This window comes from Hemitrygon akajei, chromosome 7 (genome assembly GCF_048418815.1).
Source record: "Hemitrygon akajei chromosome 7, sHemAka1.3, whole genome shotgun sequence".
Classification (NCBI taxonomy): Eukaryota; Metazoa; Chordata; class Chondrichthyes; order Myliobatiformes; family Dasyatidae; genus Hemitrygon; species Hemitrygon akajei.
Window position 1 is genome coordinate 176,451,795 of NC_133130.1, and position 22,137 is coordinate 176,473,931.

Consider the following 22,137-nt stretch of genomic DNA (forward strand, 5'->3'; position numbering starts at 1 on the left):
CCGTTTATCTCCCCACTAACTTTTAACACACCTTCGAACACCAACAACGGGGAATTCTCACTTCCCACTATTACCAAGGTTAACCCTTTCTTCACTGAAGAAAGTCCATCTGACCCACAAGGACTGCACTCCTTTTCAACTGAATCAAATACCTCAGACTTTTTCTGAGCTCCATTACCAGGTTCAGTACCACGTGCATCCACATCTTGGACACACTCAAACATGACATTTGCCTCTTCCAGGCTTTCAATACCCTTACCCTTTTCAAATTCTAAATTCCCCTGATCCTCCCAGCTACTCTCTGGGCAACTCCCTTCCGGAGTAAACTCAACCCCGCAGGCTGAAACAACCTCATCTGCCAACCCAGCAGACTTCTTCAAGGTAATGGCATCCTTTTCATCTAGGACTGCCCTCATTTCATTATCGGGAACACCTTTAGAATTTTCAACTTCTTCAAACAGTTCTGCCAAACCAGACAGATCATTCATGACCAACTCTGGACCTTTTAACAGCCTCATCTGCTTCTCATCTTTACTTCGTGCCTCTATAAATTTTCTCCTCGCTAAGGGAAGGTCTACCTCCTCCCCCTTACTCTCTTTCACTTTACTACTCTCTGTTTTTCCACCCTCTAAACCCTCGTGGTACAGGGTCAGTAAAAACGTCTCAGCCAAATCAATACTGGCCTGATCTAAACTAGTCTCGTTCTCAGCTGCCTTTCTCGACATGCTGCGAGTGATCGCGCATGCAGGATAGATCTTGGAATCTAGGGGCGGGACCTCAACACTCACAGGCTGGCTCGTCAGCTTCATTGCTGACCAAACCTTACCACCGGCTAAATCGTTACCAAGAAGGACGTCCACGTCAGTTCTCGGGAATTCTGATCGCACCCCTATTTCAACTGGTCCAGATACCAAATCACAATTTATAATGATCCTATGCAAGGGCACCATTTCTGTCCCTTTTCCTATTCCTTTCAAAGCTACCATTCCCGTCTTGCGACCAAAATCCAGTACCTTACTGCTAATCAATGACAGTTCAGCTCCCGTGACTCTCCAGATCCGCACTGGAACTGTTATGTCTCCCTCTCTCACAGACATGGTTCCTTTTAACATACATTTCTCAGACCCTTCTCGTACTCTGTCTACCTGGGGCTCTCTCGTCGATTTACTGATTACCGCAGCACATCCTATAGGGACTGCTGCTTTCCATTTTCTTGTCTCCTTCCTCGGAGCAAGGCACCAAGATGCAATATGTCCCCCCTTTCCACAATTAAAACAGGTCAAGCCAGGAACTCTCCCGCCGTCTTGCCTCTCCTCCTCAATCTTACCACTAGCTCCCGGTGGGACCTCTGCCTCAGCCGGCAGGCTTTCTCTACCGTTCCCACGGTCTCTCTGGTAACTTTTATTTGAGGAAAACTTTGTCTTGTGGGTTAGGGCATATTCATCTGCGAACCTAGCAAATTCGGAGATGGACTTATTCGGCTTCTCATTCAAATACATCCGGATATCATCCGAAACACAACCTTTAAATTCCTCAATCAGAATTAACTCCCTGAGACGCCAAAAATCTTCGTCCACTATTTCTGCTGCCCACCAGCGATCCAAGAGCACACCCTTCTCATAGGCAAACTCGGTATACGTCTGATTCCACCCTTTCTTTAAATTTCTGAACTTTTGTCTATACGCTTCAGGTACCAATTCGTAGGTCCAAAGAATGGCCTCCTTTACTTTCTCATAATTCTCCGCCTCTTCCTCCTCCATGGACGCCGCATATGCCCGTTGTGCCTTCCCTTTTAACACACTTTGTAACAACGCCACCCACTGCTCTGTGGGCCACTTCTGATTCACTGCCACCTTTTCAAAAAGCAAGAAATAACTATCAACATCTGTCTCCTCGAACGGAGGTACTACCCTCAACTCCCGACTAACATTAAACCGCTCCTCTCGGTCTGACCCTTGAGCTCTTCGCTCTTGCCTTAACTTCTCCATATCCAAGTCATGTTGCCTCTGTTTCTCCGCCTCCCTCTCCTTCTCGGCTCTTTCCTTTTCTTTTTCAGCTGTTTTAACTGAACTTCATGCTCTCTTTGTTTCTCAGCTCTTTCCTGCTCTCTCTTGACCTCCAAACTCCTTTAGCTGGAGCTCATGCTCCCGTTGCTTCTCGGCCCTTTCTTTTTCCTTCTCAGCTGCTTCCAGCTGCTTTAATTTAATTTCATGTTCCAACCTTAATTTCTCCCAACTCTAACTGAGCCATCCCACTAGCTGGTACCTTTTCAGGGATATTTTCCAATACCTCAGCAGAAAACACATTCTTCACAATATAATACTGAGTTATGGCCCTCTGCACCTCCCGCTTTTTCATCGACAACCTCACCTCTGCGAGGTTTAGTCCTTTCGCAATATTTATCAATTCCGACTTTGTGGCCGCCTCTAGCGCCTCCAGAGTCGGGTTTTCTATAAATTCACCCACGTCCATCTTTGCTGGTTTCCCGTCTGGCTACCCGCGCAACCAGATCCAAGTTTGGACTTACAAGCCCGATTCACTGGCCCCCCAATTTGGTATCAAATCTCGAGACAAGAACCCCAAGTTGTTACGAACCCCATAACTGGGTCACTTACCAGCAAAGATAGAGAGGTCCGTTGAAGTCTGATGGTACTATTTTTAAACAGTATTTATTGGTAAAAATACACAAAAATAATATCAATGCAAACATACAGATAACATACGTCGTCAATACTAAATCTAAAAGTGCGGGTATAATAATAATCAATAAGAAATAGCTCTATCATTGTCTAGGGGATAATGTATTGTCCGATGGAAATATAAAAGTCACTCAGTTCATTCAGGCTGCAGCTTTTTGGTTGGAGAGAGACAGATTTTTAGAAACTTGCCAGCTTTCCTTTATCCAATCTTGATCCGTATTCGTCCTTTAGCGAGGCCGTTTCGTGGAAGACTTGTCATCCGGGCAAGGATGGACACACACAAGCCCCCACCGGTCTCATACGTTTCTCCTGGTGCGTCTGAAGGGGTTGTTCCCCAGACCCTCTTTTATCCTTACTCACGGGGTCTCAGATGTCAATCAGGTTGGGATGATGCAATCCCTCAACCAGCCCACCCTGGTCATTCCCTGAGGGCTTCAATGAATAGTACAGTACTCAATACACAATTCCACCTCCAAGAGACAATGGCCGTTATCAATGGTTCCACCTTTCTGGGGCCAGGACACACATTCCAAAACCTGTGTATTCTGGACATCTCTCTCTCATTTCCTGGGTCCCAGACCTGAATTAATAGCGATCTTGCGATTCTCGAAAAGGAGGGGGCTTCTTTGTACCCTTCGGCCCTTCAGAGTTGTGGCACATTCGTAACACTACTACTGCTCCAGGAATGGTTTACTATGCACTGATGCATTGGGTTTTTTCCTCCCAAGCTTAAGGAAATAGATCAGGACCGCAATATTACAGATTACAGTGAATTTCTTTTCATCATTTCCTATGGCCTGCAGAACTTCATGAGTGACCTGTTTTGTCCTGTTAGACTGGCTGAAATACTTTCTTATTGAATAATGAATGGCTGTGTCAATAAGAAGATGTGGACGCTGCCACAGATGTTAGCACAGATTCATGAAACAGCTATGACATTGATCACCAAGATGGGCACAAGGGAACACCATGCCCACTTACTGATTTTAGTCCTCCTTCCACATGGGCCTCAAATACATTTGAGACACATGTCACATCAAAAGTGGATGACGCCCTACACAATTTTTAATTTGGTGCATCTGACTCTGGACCAATGAAGCCCAATAAAATTTCTCCCAGGCACACTCATTCTTCATTGTTCTTTAGAGCACTCTTACCAAAACAAAAGAATGATAATACAACAGGTTGGGATGCAGGAATGAAAAGGTTTTACTTTGCAAATGTAACCCTATCAAATCTAAATAGGTTTGACTGCTTTAATTTAACATGGTATAAGATGTCAGCAAGAACGAGTGGACTTCTGTTGATTAATAACTGCATTCTAAAGGAGCACTTGGAAAATGATAATATTACAAGAAAAATCCATGTTACATCATAAATGACTTAGTTTGATCTAAAACTTGGGGTTTCAATCTAAACAAAGGCACCTATGAAGATGGGAAAACAATGAAGCTTGGTAAAATAGCTTCTCAAACTAAGAGAGGATTGGGGGGGAGGGGGGGAGGGAATTACCAAAGCAACACAAACAACATGCTGGAGGAACTCAGCAGGTCATACAGCATCTATGAAAAAGAGTGAAAAGTTGACATTTTGGGTCAAGACCCTTCTTCAGGACTGACAAGGCAGGTGGAAGATGCCAGAATAAGAAGGCGGGGGGGGGGGGGGGAGGTTAGGAGGAAAGAAACTAACTGGAAGGTGATAGGTGAAGCCAGGTAGGTGGAAAAAGTCATGGGGTGGGGTGGAGAAGAAAGAACTGTTAGCCTGATTGGTAGAATATACCAGAATCTATAATGAAGGTGATGGACCAAACAATAGCAAATGGGATTAGACTGGGTGGAACATACTTGTCAACATGGCCAGCTGGGTGAAGAACCTGTTTCCACATTATACATCTAATTGAACTGAGCACAATCATATGGGTTTATGGAAGCTAATCCACTGAAGTCCTTTGAAGATTCATCAAGTTCTGTAGAAGTTATATTTGAATCTAAGGTTTTGAAAGTTGATGAACACAGTAAAGACTAAACTGAAGGCAATATGCCAGCATGAATTTCAACATTAAGGAACCAATGTCAAGAAAAATCTAGTAGGATTAACAATTTTGAATGTTATGAAGTACCAGTACCAACTCTTTGATCCAGTTTGCTTAATTAACCAAAACTAAATTCCTTGTTTGTTTTGAAGGGAATTCAGTTTACAACCTCAGATCACTAATTTCTGAAACTGGGTTTCCACTAGTTGGGAGGAGGTTGTGGTGGTAAAGGAACTGTCAACATTTCAGCCCAAGAGTCTGCATCAGGAGAGAGTGGAGGGAGAAGACTTTATAACTGGACAACATTGAATGTAAACAATTAAGTATTCATGCCCCAAATGCCACCAATAACCAATCAGCATGAAAAACTCAAACTGAGGCATAATTAAGCCAAACTCAGATTTATATACAGAATGAAGTGATTGAATGAAAGCCTTTCTTCGCTAAATACAGGTCATGTCAGTTATCACAGCTTCATATTTAAGGTAAGTTGAAAAAAATTGAACTTCTATAATTAAAAAAAAGACATAGGTTGGTTCAAAGGCTAGTCTCCAAATTTCATAAGATTAAGGATTTCAAACTCATTCAAACATTCAGCATAAAAAGGTGACACTCCAGTGCAATAATGACAGGTGTTGTGCTGTCAGGCATAACCATCCTTTTGAAAATATTCTATAATTACAGATTTCTTAATTGTTTGGGTGAACACAAAAGGTCCTATTTTAAGTTAAGAAGTTTGAGCCTCAAACTGAATTAAACAGGTGAGCCTTAAGCAGGTTTCTGTCTATAGAAGTTTAATTGAAGGGTACATTAACTATGATACACTGCAGAACCAAAATCAAGTCTTTTCCAGCAATCACATTAATATTAAATAATCAGATCTTTGATTATAACCTTGGTTATCAATAACTTCCAAACCCAGAATTCGATAACCAGTAATTAAATCTAAGAATTAGCCAGTGTCACTCTGAGGCTCATGGTTATAAAGATACTATGCAGCTTTTCCAAGAACTTCAATGTTATATTATACAATAACAAGATTGTACCACTCTTGAGTGGGATGTTGTTTGGTGCAACCACCTAGTATTAATTATTTAGTTGTCCATTATCATTCACAACTAGATGTCAAAACATCACAGAACTTTGATCTCATATGTTTGTAGCTTAGCTGTATCAATTGTAAGCTGGTTTTGTTATTAGCACCCATCTATTCCCATGTCCCAGCTCCACTTTTTTTTTTTAAAAAGTGTATTAGATACTGTTCCCAGCATGCCTGGCTGCATTCTCTGAACTAGGATTAATTCCTGACTGAATTATATCAACGAGGGATTATACTAGGGCGTAAAGTAACAGATTTTAGTGGATACTTCTACTACTGCCAGTAGTCCACAATGCTTTATGGATGCCGAATTCCAAGTTGCCAGATACGATCAGAGTTTACTACATTTAAAACAATAATAGTACCAAATGAAGTATGCCCACAGAAGTGATGTGATTTTGTGTCCATATGGACCAAGGTGGTTTACCTCTACCATTGTTGTTAAGAACTAATGCCTCTGCAAAAGGTAAACTGGTAAAGGCAAGATCAGGTAGGTTTATCTCTTAGTCTGGATTCATTCACTTCGGGACCAGGCCAGCTCATGCAGTTTTGCTGCTACCAAGCATTCCTGGAAATGGACTCTGAAGTTAACCATTGAGCCTCTGCAGCTGTCAGTTGCTGCTTCCAAGTGTTGCTCAATATGGTGAGACGCCAATTCATCAGCTGAGGAAGGAAGGGGAGATGTATTTAGGAAGAAGCTTTCCTGCCCACGTTAAGACTTCAGGCTTCATGAAATCTCTGAGCACTAAGTCAGAGTTGAGTCATCCCTTCTGTTTATATGCCATTGTGAACAGTCTTGTTTCTGAGGAAGAATTTGCAATGTTGATGGCACAGGCACAAACATGCTATTTGAACTTGCTGTCTAGGTCTTACATCTATTCTCATTTTGTTTTAAAACATAGTACAGCATTTCCAAAGGATTTATACCTTTAAGACTCAACAACTCTGATGAGTCTTCACTTGCATTTTGACCAAGCCAAGTATAACAGATTTCCTACTTTAAGGGGCATTAGTGAATCAGATGTGTTTTTTTTACAACTAGCTAGCCATTTAAAACTAGTTTCATTTCAGGTTATTCATTTAACAATTCAACAGTTGCCATGATGGCACTTACACAAGTCATTTAATTGTTGATGTTGGCCTCTAGATTATTAGTCTAGTAACTTAACTGCCATCATAATTTATTTATTTGTTGAGATCCAATGCAGAATAAGTCCTTCCAGCCCTTCGAGCCACACCACCCAGCAACTTCCCATATAACCTTAGCTTAATCACAGGACAATTTGTAATGACCAGTTAGCCTACTAACTGGCATGTCTTTGGACTGTGGGAGGAAATCACAGTACCCAGAGAAAACCCACACAGTCCACTGAAAGATACCATCAGCCCCACAAAAATAATAAGCTTTAAGACCTTGGCCTCAATACCTTGTGCAATTGGATCCTGGATTTCCTCACTTGCAGACTCCAGTCAGTTCAGATTGGCAATAAAATCTCCTCCACCATCTCAATCTGCACAGGTGCATCACTGTCATAGGCCGAATCAAAGGTGGTGACAAATCAGCATAAAGGAAGGAGACTGGAAATCCAGCTGAGTGGTGCCACAACAACAACTTCTTACTCAATATCAGCAGGACTAAGGAGCTGATTATTGATTTCCGGAGGAGGAATCTGGTGGTTTCCATGAACTAGTTCTCTTTGAAGGATCAGTGGTGGAGACTTTAAATCCCTCAGTGTTATCATTTCAGAGAAGCTGTCCTGGGATCAGCATGCAAGTGTAATTACAAAGAAAGCAGTGCAGTGCCTCTACTTCCTTAGAAGTTTGCAAAGATCAGAATTAGAATCAGGTTTATTAACACCAGCATGTGAGGTGAAATTTGTTAACTTAGCAGCAGTAGTTCAATCCAATACATACCATAGAAGAAAAAATAATAAATAAAATAAAAATAATAAACAAGTAAATCAATTACAGTACACATATATTGAATAGACTTTTAAAAACGTGCGAAAATCAGAAATACCGTATATTTTAAAAAGTGAGGTAGTGTCTAAGGATTCAAGGAATCAGATGGCAGAGGGGAAGAAACTGTTCTTGAATCGCTGAGTGTGTGCCTTCTACCTGATGGTAACAGTGAGAAACTGTTAACAGTGAGATTACCAGGTCAGAAAACCCTTTAAGCCATGCTAAAAACTTCAATGAAAAGAAATGTAACATTCACACTGACTTATAGGAATGTCTGGTCCATTCAGGGCACAATTTTATAACAGGAGAAAGATGTGGGGAATGTGTGAAGAATGCATTGAAAGTAACAGGGCAAGTTAAGAAATTACCAAAACACATGGGATCCTTAGCCTTAGAGGTAGAGAGTACAAGAGCAAGTAACTCATGAATTTTTATGAAATACAATTAAGGTAAAACTGGAAAAGAGTCCAGTCCTGGGCAGCACACACAAAACCTTATAAAAGAGCAGATTTACCAAATACTTCCAGGCATGAAGAGGGTTTCAGTCTGTGAAAAGATCAGAGGAATTAGGATTCCCCTTAGAACAGGGAATGTTACCATATTATTAAGTGGTATTTAAAAATCATCATTACCATATATAGAGAAACCTATTAGAAAAGGGATCAAATATGAGAGGTCATTTTGGCAAAATACTAAGTACTGTGAAGAGCTGGGGGGGAAAAAAGTTGGATAAGTATCGGAAAGAATGTTCAGAGCTCTGGAAAGCAAGCAGGGGGAATGGGACAGGCTGATTCTCTTGACAGACCAAATGGTCTGCTTCTGTGTTGTAAACATTGATTTTGTGCCTAAAAGACTTTAAAAAAGTATCCACAGAGGGATAATGCAAATGTGATGAATTAGTGGAATGGGTCAAGGAATAACTGACTATTTCAATAAAATCATCACTACTGTCAGCACATGAAATGCAATTACACACATGTCCACATTTGTAAATTTATGTCACCAAGTTCTGCTCCATTTTCAATAACAAATCTAGACAGACCTTAAAAGGGAAACATTTAACTGCCAAAAATACACAGTAGTATATTTTACCATTCATCATTCAGAACTGCATCAAAATGTAAAATCTGAACAACTATTACAGAAAGTTAAACAATTATTCCTACTCTTGCCACCGCCTCCCCCAAAAAACACTTTTGCAATGGAACAATTTTAACATTTGTCCTAATATTCTATAACCTTCAAACATCTATCTTGCGACTTGGTGTCCCCTTACATACATCAGAAAACAAAATGCATGTCAAAAGGGCAATGTTACAATAGTGATGGAGGATTTCCGTATGCAGGTAGATTGGGAAAATCAGGATGGTGCTGGACCCAGAGAGAATTTGTAGAATACCTGTGAGATGCCTTTTTAAAGCAGCTTGTGGTTGAGCCCATTAGGGGATCAGCTATTCTGGACTGGGTGTTGTATAATGAACCAGATTTGATTAGGGAAAGAGCCCTTAGGAAGCAGTGATCATAAGATCAAATTCACCTTGCAAATTGAGAGAGAGAGAAGCTACAGTCAAATAAATCAGTATTACAGTAGAACAAAGGGAACTACAGACACATGCGAGAAGAGCTGGTCAGAGTTGATTGGAAGGGGACACTAGCAGGGATGATGGCAGAGAAGCAATGTCTGGAGTTTCTGAGAGCAATTCAGAAGGCACAGAGAAGCAGTAGTAATCTACAATAGGAATTCATCAAACAGAATGATGAAAGGGGACAACCATGGCTGACAAGGGAAGTCAAAGCCAACATAAAAGCAAAGAGAGAGCATATAATAGAGCAAAAGTAAGTCAAAGGGGTGGGAAACCTTTACAAACAACAAAAGGCAACTAAGAAAGCCACAAGGGGGGAAAAATGAAATATGAAGGTAAGCTAGCCAACAATATCCAAGAGACAGAAGTGAGTGCTAATGCTATTACTAAGGTGCTTGGAAAGATGAAAGGTCTAAAGGTAGACATGTCACATGAACTAGATGGACTACATCCCAGGGTTCTAAAAGTAGTTGAAGAGATTGTAGAGGCATTAGTATTGCTCTTTCAAGAATCACTAAATTCTGGCATGGTTTTGGAGAACTGGAAACTGCAAATGTCACCCACTCTCCAAGAAGGAAGAGAGGCAGAAGAAAGGAAATTATAAGCTAGTTAACCCGAGTCAAATGTTGGAGTCAATTGTTAAGGATATTGTTTCAGTGTTCTTGGAAGTACATGATAAAATAGGCTATAGTCAGCATGGATTCCTTCAGGTAAAATCTTGCCTGACAAATTTGTTAGAATTCTTTGAGGAAATAACAAGCAAGATAGTGAAAGGAGAATATATAGATGTTGTGTACTTGGATCTTCAGAAGACCTTTGACACGGCACCATACACGAGGCTGCTTAACAAAATAAGAGCCCATGGAGTTACAGGAAAGATAGTAGTATGGATGGTGTATTGGCTGACTGGCAGGAGGCAAAGAGTGGAAATAAACAGAGCTTTTTCTGATTGGCTGCTAGTGACGAGTGGTGTTCCTTAGGGGTCGGTGTTAGAAGTATGAAAATAGGTGGAGAGAAACAAGAAGGCTATAGAAAGACTAAGACAGATTGGGAGAATAGGCAAACAAGTGGCAGATGGAATACGGTGTTGGGAAGTGTATGGTCATGAAGTTTGGTAGAAGAAATGAAAGGGTAGACTATTTTCTAAATGGAGAGAAAATTTTAAAAACTGGAGTTGCAAAGGGACTTGGGAGTCGTTGTGTAGGATTCCCTAAAGGTTAACTTGCAGGTTGAATTGGTAGTGAGAAAGGCAACTGTAATGTTAGCTTTCAGTTTGAGAGGACTAGAATACAAAAGCAAGGATATTAATGCTGAGGCTTTATAAGGCACTAATGAAGCCTTACTTGGACTATTGTAAGCAGTTTAGGGCCCTGTATTTAAGAAAGGAGGTGCTGACATTTGAAAGCGTTCAGAAGAGGTTGATGAGAATGATTCCAGGAATGAAAGGCTTATCGTATGAGAAGTGTTTCTTAGCGCTGAGCCTTTACTCACTGGAACTTATAAGAATGAGGGAGGGTCTTATTGAAACCTGTCAAATGTTGAAAGACATAGATAGAATGAATGTGGAGAGAATGTTTCCTATGGTTGGGGAGTCTACAACCAGAGAGCACAGCCTCAGAATAGAGAGGTCTCCATTTAGAAAGGAGATGAGAAGGAATTCTTGAGCCAATGTGTGGTCAATCTGTGGAATTCACTGTCACAGGCAGCTGTGGAGGCCAAGTCATTGGGTGTATTTAAAGTGGAGGTTGATAGGTTCTTGATCCACCTGGGCATGAAAGGTTTCAGGGAGAAGGTAGGAGAAAGGAGTTGAGAAGGAACTTGATCAGCCATGATGAAATGACAGAGCAGACTTGATGGGCCAAATGGCCTGATTCTGCTCCTATGTCTTATAATCTTACTTTAAAAGCCAGACAACACCATCCAGACAGCAGACCTGAATGGAATGGAAAAGTAGGATGAAAGGTTTAATAATGTGAAATTGCACCAAGTCAGCCATCACTATTACTGAACGATAATATATCTGTCTGATTACAAAGCAATACAAAGCAATTTGTCATGTAGTTTCTGGGGTGAGAAGGTTAATATTGAATAGAACATTTAAAAAATTCTACACATTACATTATTAAAGCAGATTAACTAGAAATGAAGCACTAGCTGTACAGTTGCCACAGTAATAATATTACAGACTAGAGCAATGGTTCCCTATATGGGCAATATCGCACCCCCCTGGAGTCAGTGGGAGTTTCTAAGGGGGCATTAAATACAAAGGGGCAGTGGGGGGGGGGGGGCACTCGGTAGCTAGGGGTGCAGCTGTAGGTTTAAAGGCTTAATTTAAGAAATTAATTACTTATAATCATTTGATCCTCAGTACCATAATTGATAATAATGATCATGCAATCACTTCATCTCTTGCCAACCCACCATTCTCATAGACGTTGCTTGAACTTTGTTATAGATGTTGAAAAGCAATGTGACATTTTTGGCATATCATGAGAAATCTGAACGGAAGAATTTGTATTTTTCCAGGTCGGGCCCACACATTATTGCTGTTCAAGACTGTAGTACAGTGTAGCTAGTACAATTCCATACTCTAATCACAAGGTGACACAATTTCTGTGAATTAGGGTATGGCAGTTCAGAATCTGCTCTTTCGAATGGTAATGACCACATTTCTCTAGCCCGTAACCCAGCTGAGCTATCACTGCCCCACTTTATGTACCTTCAGGCAAAGAGTCAGGTTTTACCCAAGCAATGATGATGTCATAACTTTCCCCTTTACTGAATGTAGCACTTGAGGTTGGACTTAAACAGATGATTGACCGTGGCTGTTGATTCATAATGAAAATTGCAGAAACAGACCTGACAAAAAGAAGTGTAGACAGTATAGTGTGAAGTATCTGAAATATGGATTTGTACCAGCACCAAGCAACCAACAGCAGCCAACGTGTCTGTTCTGTGGAAAAGTTTTCTTCCAAGTGTGAGGCAATAAAAATGTGCAGGTTCCATGAACATTTGAAGAGAATACACTGTTAAAGCAAACGTGAACTTGGCTTATTTTCATTCACATTGTGAAAATGTTCAGAAACTGTAAACACATCAAGACATGTTTGCCAGCACTTAATAACAAAACAGTGATGGTTTGCGTGCTTCATACAACACTTCATTGCTCATTGCTAAGTCCGGAAAGCCCCACACAATTGGAGATCAACTGATTCTGCCAGAGGCAAGGCAGGTTCTGAGTACGGTTTTGCTTAAGTCACCAGACCAAAAATTAAAGCAATTCTGTTCAAACACAACTCTGTTCAAAGACAAATACATGAAATGTCTGAGAATGTGGCAGACACTTTTGTGCAACATTTAGGACAACAGAATTGGCTCTGTAGTTTATTTATTGAGATACAGTACAGTCTAGGCCCTTCCGCCCCTTTGAGCTGCACAACCCAGCAACCACCGACTTAACCATAGCCGAATCAAGAGACAACTTACAATGACCAATTAACCTACTGAACAGTAACATATTTTAGACTGTTGGAGAAACTGAAGCACCCAGAAAACCCACATATTCCATGAGGAGGATATAGATTCCCCACAGATAACATTGGAAATGAACTCTGAACTCTGACTCCCCAAGCTGTCAAAGTGAATGAGGCAACTTTGCAGGCAATGAATCTCTGTTTCGTGATTACGTTCGTTTCTTAAAAGATGAAAGCATGGTTCAAGAGTTGTTACTTACAAGAGGACTAGAACCAGATACAAAAGGGAGTCAATATTTTGGGTTGTTGAGCATTTTTTCCAAAGGGAAAGACATTCCACTAACCAATATTCTTACTTGTACAACAGATGGGCACCAGCAGTGACAGGATGCCACCAAGGGGTCATCACTTTCTTGGAAAAAGCTGTATCTGATTCATTCATTGTATAATTCACAGGTATCTTGATGCAAAAAACTCAAGTGTTTGGCTGTACAAATCAGTAAGTACTGTTATCACAGCGCTAAATCTAAATCAAGTCCCATGTTCTCAATTCGCGACTATTTTGAGAGCTCTGTATGGAGAATGATGGACAGTTTATTTAGCAACACAAGAATGCTGGAGGTCAGGCAGGCAGACCTATGGAAATGAAAAAAAAACCCACAAATGATATTTCAGGCTGGACTGGAAAGGAAGAGGCAAGATGCCGGAGCAAAAAGGTGCGGGGCAAGGTGGGAGGGGACGGGGAAAGGGGACCAGATAGTTTGATAGTAGTCAGATGGGTGGAAAAGGTAAAGGGCTGGAGAGGAAGGCATCTGATAGGAGAGGAGAGTGGACCATAGGAATAAGGGAAGAGAAACATCGATGATGGGGGGTGGGGGGCATGATAGGCATGTGAGGAGAAGAGGCAAGAAGCCAAAGTTTGGAATAGACGAAGAGGGCAGGGGGAAGAGAAAAGTTTTACCGGAAAAAACTGCAGCTGCTTTTCCCATTGGTTAGCCGCCTAGTGTCCAGTTTCAGATATCCTGGGTACATAGAGAGCACATGTTTAAGGTTCTTTCTCTCTTCCTTTGTTTAAGGCAAGTGGTACACATAGCCATTGTAAAGGTATGCTCTGTACATGCTTCTGACGAAGTATGTTTGTTGAATATTCAGTTTTGTAGTGTCTGTAACTTAGGGAACATAAATGTTCGGTTGAATTTTTACTGTTTACAAATAAGCAATTAATATACTTATTCACAGTCAGTATTTTCTGTTTCACTTGACAGACCTCCGGACCTGATTCAACATTGATGCTATTTAATTTTTTAAAAATTATATATATATTACACACGCGCGCACGCGCGCGAGACATGGCACATAATGATGACGACTTATAAATGAATCACTAACTTTCATCTATTAATAATCCCTTTTGCAAACGGATAAAATTCACTTCTCATTACTGCAGTTTTCCCAGGGTCCATCATAATGGAATGACTTATACAACTTAAAGACTTATTTTTAATATTCCAACAACATCTCCAAGTCCTGGCCACATCTATTGTCCTGATTTTTCTTTTAAGTTTCGCTACCTCTATGTTCCAGTCACAAAGCCACCATTCAACTTAACATTCAGTATCTGACTCAGCTTTGAGATAACTCACATCTCCCTGTAAATAACAAAGCACATGAAACCAAAATTTCTGAACTAGAGGATATAAAAGATCATTCCTAAAGTAAACCAAAGGTCAAGGCAACGCAGAAGTGCTGTCAATAACAGATGCCAAGCCCATGCCACTATGCAAAAGAACTATTCATAATTTTCTAAGCTATTATTGCTTATCTCATTAAAATTCTAGTAGTTGAATGCCTATTTTCCGGTAATAACTACAGCCCAGTATTTAATTCAGAAAACGAATCAGATGCATTTCCTGTACACTGACTGTGGCACATGGTGAAATGTTTTGCATGTTTTGCCATTCCTGCGGCTAAGTTCTGCCTTTAGCCTTAATTTCCCTCCATTTCACCAAGTACAGAGAATAGAACTGTGTTAGATTTCGTCTATGAGTGTTGAACAGGGGTGACACAAAGTAATGGACTATGCACGTAGTGAAATCAAGATGGATCGTAGGAACTGGTGAACATTCTCTTTATGGCACTGAGGTAAAGCTTAAATGCATTAAAAGTCATGAACGCAAGTTTTTTTTAAAAATTCAGTCTGCTACTTACAATAGAACTTGCAATTTCAAAATCACCTACCAGCTGTTTTTCTGGGGAGTGACCCCAAAACAGGAAAACAGCACCACCACCCCTTTTATTCTCTTACATAACAGGCAATTTATAGTAGCCAACTGGTTGCTGCGATGCGTCTAGTTTGGTAATGTAAGTGGGTAGTGTTTGCCATTCTTGCTATCAGCTTCCATGGCCGGCTAGCAGACTCGCGAAAAGGAGAGCTGAATGCCAAGTCTCTCCCTGCCAGTACATTGCCTCTCCAACAGCAAGCCTCATGTAGTGCCTTGTCGCTGGCAACACACGAAAACTGAACACCTTTCAGACTCAGGCTGGGCTAAAGAGGATGCGGAGGAGGTCTGGCCCCTGCACACGTAGCATGCAGGCCCACCAACGTGTAGACACGTCCTCGTGCTCATGAACCAGATTCCCAGCTTTGGGTAAATAGCCCCACTGCCTTGTGTGTAGCCTCAGGGGGACGAAGGCTTTGGGAGTAAACCCAAAGAGAAAATCCGGAGTGGAGCCCCTAAGGTGGTTGGACGTCACTGAACACCCTTCCTGCAGCTCCTGCAGTCAAGCTGGTGCCAAACAGATTGCTTTGCTTTCGTTTGGACTACACTCGTGAGGACAAGAGGGGGATCTTAACGACTGAGCATCTCAGGATCCCCATAACTCCCGCCCAGGCTTGTGCTGCAGTGCTGCTCTCCATTGTCCTTTGAGACAGACGGTAGCCAATTAACCTAACAGTCAGCATGACTTTAGAATAAGAGGAAACCAGAGCACACAGGTTGGAGCTGCGAGCTGCACAACCTACATCACCATTGTGCCAATCCTGTACTACTGCATCAACCTTTCAAGAGGATTTTATCCATGGTTAAATTAACCAATGACAACTACATTCCAAGTTCAGGCAAGAATAAAGACAGCAGTGAGGTTACTCTTATTTTCCTACTTCTTTCTTTAGCAAGGATAAACTGACAAAGAAAGGAAATGAAGAACTTCCTTCAAATTGCTACCATTGCCAATTTTGAGCTACTTTTTTAAATGCCTCATCTTCCACACAACAAATCCACTATTATTGCCAATAATAGGAACTCATCATCAAAGCTGTAAACTGTCAATCCTATCATGCCAAATACAAAGAGTATATAAACAATTACAGAAATGGGATTGAGAAAGTTAATAATCCATGATACATTTTAACTGCGGCTTCAATGCGGAGTTTTTTTTTTGTCTTGCCAATATCAATGTAATAATGAATGTCATATGTTGTCATTTTAAATATGGACATGCAAACGATCAGCAGCTGAAAAATAATTTGAATTGTGCAAGTGAATATTTCTGAAGAAAAAAAACCAATAATCATAAACACAATTGCAACTGGTCACTAAAAAGTAGCAGGTTCAAGCCAAAACCAAGGTGACACTTTATAAATAATTATGGTCCAGCAATTAAGATCTTTTTATTGTAGACAATCCAAGGTTAAAAACAGTGCACTGCTCCAAACCAAACTTCAATATATTAATTTAACCAAGAATAGGTTGGTGAAAAACAAGAACATGTTACCTTTTCATTCTGCATTTCAAAGAATACTATCCAAATTAATTTTACATTACCAAAGGTTGCTTTAACAATTATGTAAACCAACAATTTTAACATTTTACTATTACACGTGGTGTATGATACAGAATTTGATCCATCAGTTAAAATTTGCTAGGGTTAAATATTTTGTGCCCTTCCATCCTTCACAGATTATTCCAGCCTCTATTTATATGCATATAGATTTAGCAAATGACCAATCATTAAAGATTACAATATTTACATGACTAAAATAAAATTGCAATGACAAACTGAAATATCCCTTCACTGCAATTAATCTACATTGAAATACCTGAAAATATAAAATTTAAAATTGAAAGATCAATTATTTCAATTTAACAGGTAACACATGAAGGCACTATTTAGACTGGCTACAGCTCACCATGCTCCACTGACAGATCAGGTTGGTACTCTGGAAACTGACCCTCAGAAGGAACGCTAACAGTTCTGCGTAGCAGTCTTGCCCGACATGACTCTGCTCGCCGTTCTTGCTGCAACAATGGATGAATCTGGGCAGGGGAAAAATACAATCCAGGATTTTTCAAATCCAGAAGAAAATGAATGTCCATCAACATCTTCATTGAAATATTCTCATCAATTATGTCATTACATTTTCATAGAATTTTCATCTGATTTACATTGGATTATATCAAAAATCTAATATTTTAATCACAGATGCATGAAATCCAAAAGTTTGCAATTAAAGAGAAGCTCAAAACCAAATGCATCACATAAGACATGGATACTCAAGAGTTAACTTCCACATTTTGTAAAAAAAACTTTATGTATCAGATTCTGTCCCTTCATATTTTAGTTATGATGGGATCTGCCCAAGCATAAGATCTCATGGGCAGAGTTACACAGACTGGAGCTCTTCCGTATTTCCTTCCTCTTGCGATTCATGTATGACACCCTTCCCTCGCCATTACATCTGTACACATAGATAGATAGATAGATAGATAGATAGATACTTTATTCATCCCCATGGGGAAATTCAACTTTTTTCCAATGTCCCATACACTTGTTGTAGCAAAACTAATTACATACAATACTTAACTCAGTAAGAATATGATATGCATCTAAATCACTATCTCAAAAAGCATTAATAATAGCTTTTAAAAAGTTCTTAAGTCCTGGCGGTAGAATTGTAAAGCCTAATGGCATTGGGGAGTATTGACCTCTTCATCCTGTCTGAGGAGCATTGCATCGATAGTAACCTGTCGCTGAAACTGCTTCTCTGTCTCTGGATGGTGCTATGTAAGAGAGGGAGGACCCGAACTGTAAGCTCTGTGGTCAGCAGGGGACACTGGCTCATATACTGTCCGGGTGTAAAACAGCTCTAATTCAAGGGCAGCATAGATGGCGCCATGATAAGGTGCTGCTGGCTCTTGCTGACACATGAGAGCGAGACAGATGCAAGAAGAGGACGGCTGGCACAGATTTGAGGAAGGCCATCACCTTCATCAAAGAGGAAGCCAGGCCTATCATAACCAAACAACCAAAGTCAAATCTGCTGCTAACGGCCAGGTCCTGGGAGATGAGGGTCGATGTGGGAAGGAGGCTGCAGTTCCTGGAGGTGGTGCACACAACCCTCCGCCCAGACATTGTATTGTGGTCAACTGAAGACCAGAAAATAATTCTGGTTGAGCTGACGGTGCCGTGGGAGAAGGGATGGGAGGAGGCCCACGAGAAAAAGGCCTTGAAGTACCAGCCCTTAGTGCAGGAGTGCAAAGACAAGGGATGGCAGTTATGGTTGTTCCCTGTGCAGATCGGCTGCAGAGGTTTCCCAGCCAAATCAGCATGGTGGTTGTTGTCAGCTCTGGGCCTTGACGAAAGGAGCAAAAAAAACAACCAGCTCGTAGGATGGGGAAGAGGCAGAATGAGCCTCTTGTTGGATCTGGAGTAGGCGAGAGGAGGGAAGTTGGAAGCCAGGAGCAGATGGGCAGTGATTTGGCCACCACTGCCGGCCCACCAACTAGAGAGTGTCATGGTTAAGGGTGGAAACACTCTGTGAAGGTTGGGAACCTCCTGATAACATCTGCTCCTGGCTGAAGGCTACGGTTACCTCATATGGTATCTGCAGAATGCATCCTATCAGGTGTATGTAACAAGTAGGCTCATTTTGGAGCAACTGTGGATAAAATGCCAAGGATCATGGAATACTTACAGAAAACATTTCTTTTTCCTCCAAAGTGTCAAATGTGAGATAAATTTGCAAGTAACACTAAATACTAAGGTTATTGTTCATTTTATAAACTTGTATTTTCAATACCATTATTTATTTTCTTTCTATACCCACAAACTTAAATTGCCTCTCAAAGTCCAACCCTATATGCCCATTGTGAGGGGTAGAAACAGGTAAACAGTTCTGGTGAAGCATTGATAAACTCCAATCATTGAGCGAGGTCCTCAATGAATACTTCTCTTCGGTATTCACCACTGAGAGGGAACTTGATGATGGTGAGGACAATATGAGTGAGGTTGATGTTGTGGAGCATGTTGTTATTAAGGGAGAGGAGGTGTTGGAGTTGTTAAAATACATTAGGATGGATAAGTCCCCGGGGCCTGACGGAATATTCCCCAGGCTGCTCCATGAGGCAAGGGAAGAGACTGCAGAACCTCTGGCTAGGATCTTTATGTCCTCGTTGTCCACGGGAATGGTACCGGAGGATTGGAGGGAGGCGAATGTTGTCCCCTTGTTCAAAAAAGGTAGTAGGGATAGTCCAGGTAATTATAGACCAGTGAGCCTTACATCTGTGGTGGGAAAGCTGTTGGAAAATATTCTTAGAGATAGGATCTATGGGCATTTAGAGAATTATGGTCTGATCAGGGACAGTCAGCGTGGCTTTGTGAAGGGCAGATCGTGCCTAACAAGCCTGATAGAGTTCTTTGAGGAGGTGACCAGGCATATAGATGAGGGTAGTGCAGTGGATGTGAGCTACATGGATTTTAGTAAGGCATCTGACAAGGTTCCACACGGTAGGCTTATTCAGAAAGTCAGAAGGCATGGGATCCAGGGAAGTTTGGCCAGGTGGATTCAGAATTGGCTTGCCTGCAGAAGGCAGAGGGTCGTGGTGGAGGGAGTACATTCAGATTGGAGTTTTATGACTAGTGGTGTCCCACAAGGATCTGTTCTGGAATCTCTACTTTTTGTGATTTTTATTAACGACCTGGATGTGGGGGTAGAAGGGTGGGTTGACAAGTTTGCAGACGACACAAAGGTTGGTGGTGTTATAGATAGTGTAGAGGATTGTCGAAGATTGCAGAGAGACAGTGATAGGATGCAGAAGTGGGCTGAGAAGTGGCAGATGGGGTTCAACCCGGAGAAGTGTGAGGTGGTACACTTTGGAAGGACAAACTCCAAGGCAGAGTACAAAGTAAATGACAGGATACTTGGTAGTGTGGAGGAGCAGAGGGATCTGGGGGTACATGTCCACAGATCCCTGAAAGTTGCCTCACAGGTAGATAGCGTAGTTAAGAAAGCTTATGGGGTGTTAACTTCCATAAGTCGAGGGATAGAGTTTAAGAGACGTGATGTAATGATGCAGCTCTATAAAACTCTAGTTAGGCCACACTGGAGTACCTTGTCCAGTTCTGGTCGCCTCACTATAGGAAGGATGTGGAAGCATTGGAAAGGGTACAGAGGAGATTTACCAGGATGCTGCCTGGTTTAGAGAGGATGAATTATGATCAGAGATTAAGGGAGCTAGGGCTTTACTCTTTGGAGAGAAGGAGGATGAGAGGAGACATGATAGAGGTGTACAAGATATTAAGAGGAATAGACAGAGTGGACAACCAGCACCTCTTCCCCAGGGCACCACTGCTCAGTACAAGAGGACATGGCTTTAAGGTAAGGGGAGGGAAGTTCAAGGGGGATATTAGAGGAAGGTTTTTCACTCAGAGAGTGGTTGGTGCGTGGAATGCACTGCCTTGAGTCAGTGGTGGAGGCAGACACAGTAGTGAAGTTTAAGAGACTACTAGACAGGTATATGGAGGAATTTAAGGTGGGGGGTAATATGGGAGGCAGGGTTTGAGGGTCCGCACAACACTGTGGGCCGAAGGGCCTGTAATGTGCTGTACTATTCTATGTTCTATACATCAACTCTGTGAAACGATGGAGACAGGAGGTCATCAATGGCCTATGCTCCAGTGGGAGTTAACAGTCGAAGAACTTAAATTCTCAGTTGCCACTTCATATTTAACACCAGGATGAAGTTCTGACCACAGTCTTGGAGATGATATGAATATTCCCATTTTCCTACATCTTTGTTACCTCTAGGTTTGACTACTCCAACACACAGGAGCCTGACCATCATGGGCATTTCAACCTACAAATTGATTAAATCAAACGGAACTGGTAAGGGTATCATTGGTGAAGTGCAACAGAGTTCGCCTCTTATAATATTATATTAAGGTACATACCCATGACAGAGTTTTAGATTTAGCCAGGAGACATGAGAAAGGATGCACAAGAGATTTTGTGGTTAAAGATCTCCCAAAAGGTAGAAGCCATAATATGACTGAATGCCAAATGCTGTTCAAGGGCAAACACCAGAGGAATGAAACAACTATCTCCAACTCAATCAATTATAATGGTTGAGTTGTTTAAGGTGAATTGGGAAAATAAGAGTCAATCGATAAACAGTGGCAGATATTCAAATAGCAAGGACTTCACTCTATTAGAAAAAGGGATTCCTTGAGAAATAAATGATCTGATTAAGAGAGGAGGGTCAAGCATAAATGTTAAATTGAAAAGGGCAATATAAAGCAGTATGGGTTATCAGCAACCCAGACATTTTAGGAACCAATGGCAAAAGATTAAAACTCAGAGGTAGAAAATTGATTGTTAGAAAATGTATTATCAAAGTAAACAAATAGTTTCTATTGATGTATAAACAGGAAGGCAGCAGCTAAAGTAGGTACAGAGAATGAAACTGATGAATTAATAACAGTAAACAAATGGCAAACATGTTAGGCGTTTTTGTTTGCATTAGTCTTTACCGTGGAATCTTTACTCTGCAAGTATCCCTAATTTAAAATAACAAGAGGAGCTTATTAAATAAATCCCAAACACAAGAGATAAATTAGAGAATCCCCCAGGGCTAAAATCAGAACCCTTGACCTGCTCCCAAGGGTTTTAAACAAATTGGCTCCAGAGACTGAAGCCATTCGTTGAAAATGTTCAAAACTCACTGTGTTCACCTGGAGATTGGAAAACAGCTAATGTGACACCACTGTTCAAGAGAGAAAGGCAAAAGATAAGGAACTGTACGCCAATTAGCAATCGTGATTGGCAAAATATTAGAGTTAATAGTCAAAGGAGAATGCAATTTATCACTTAGGGAAAGAATATAACTAAACCTAGTCAACATCAATGAAAGGCATTGATCGTGTGGATGATCAGAAGCTTTCTCCCAGGGCTGAAATGGCCATCACGAGAGGGCACAGTTTTAAGGTGCTTGGAAGTAGGTACAGAGGAGAT

The 22,137-nt window shown here is 41.2% G+C and overlaps 1 protein-coding gene across 4 annotated transcripts in view; it reads right to left on the reverse strand.

Moving 5' to 3' along the window:
• Positions 1-22,137, reverse strand: part of LOC140731201 (disabled homolog 2-interacting protein-like) — a 597,104-nt gene that overhangs the window by 517,709 nt on the left and 57,258 nt on the right. For all 4 annotated transcript variants that reach the window (XM_073052659.1, XM_073052661.1, XM_073052657.1 and 1 more), the window contains exon 3: positions 17,038-17,164. In XM_073052659.1, coding sequence (XP_072908760.1) covers positions 17,038-17,164 — 127 coding nt within the window. The remainder of the gene's footprint in view (positions 1-17,037; positions 17,165-22,137) is intronic.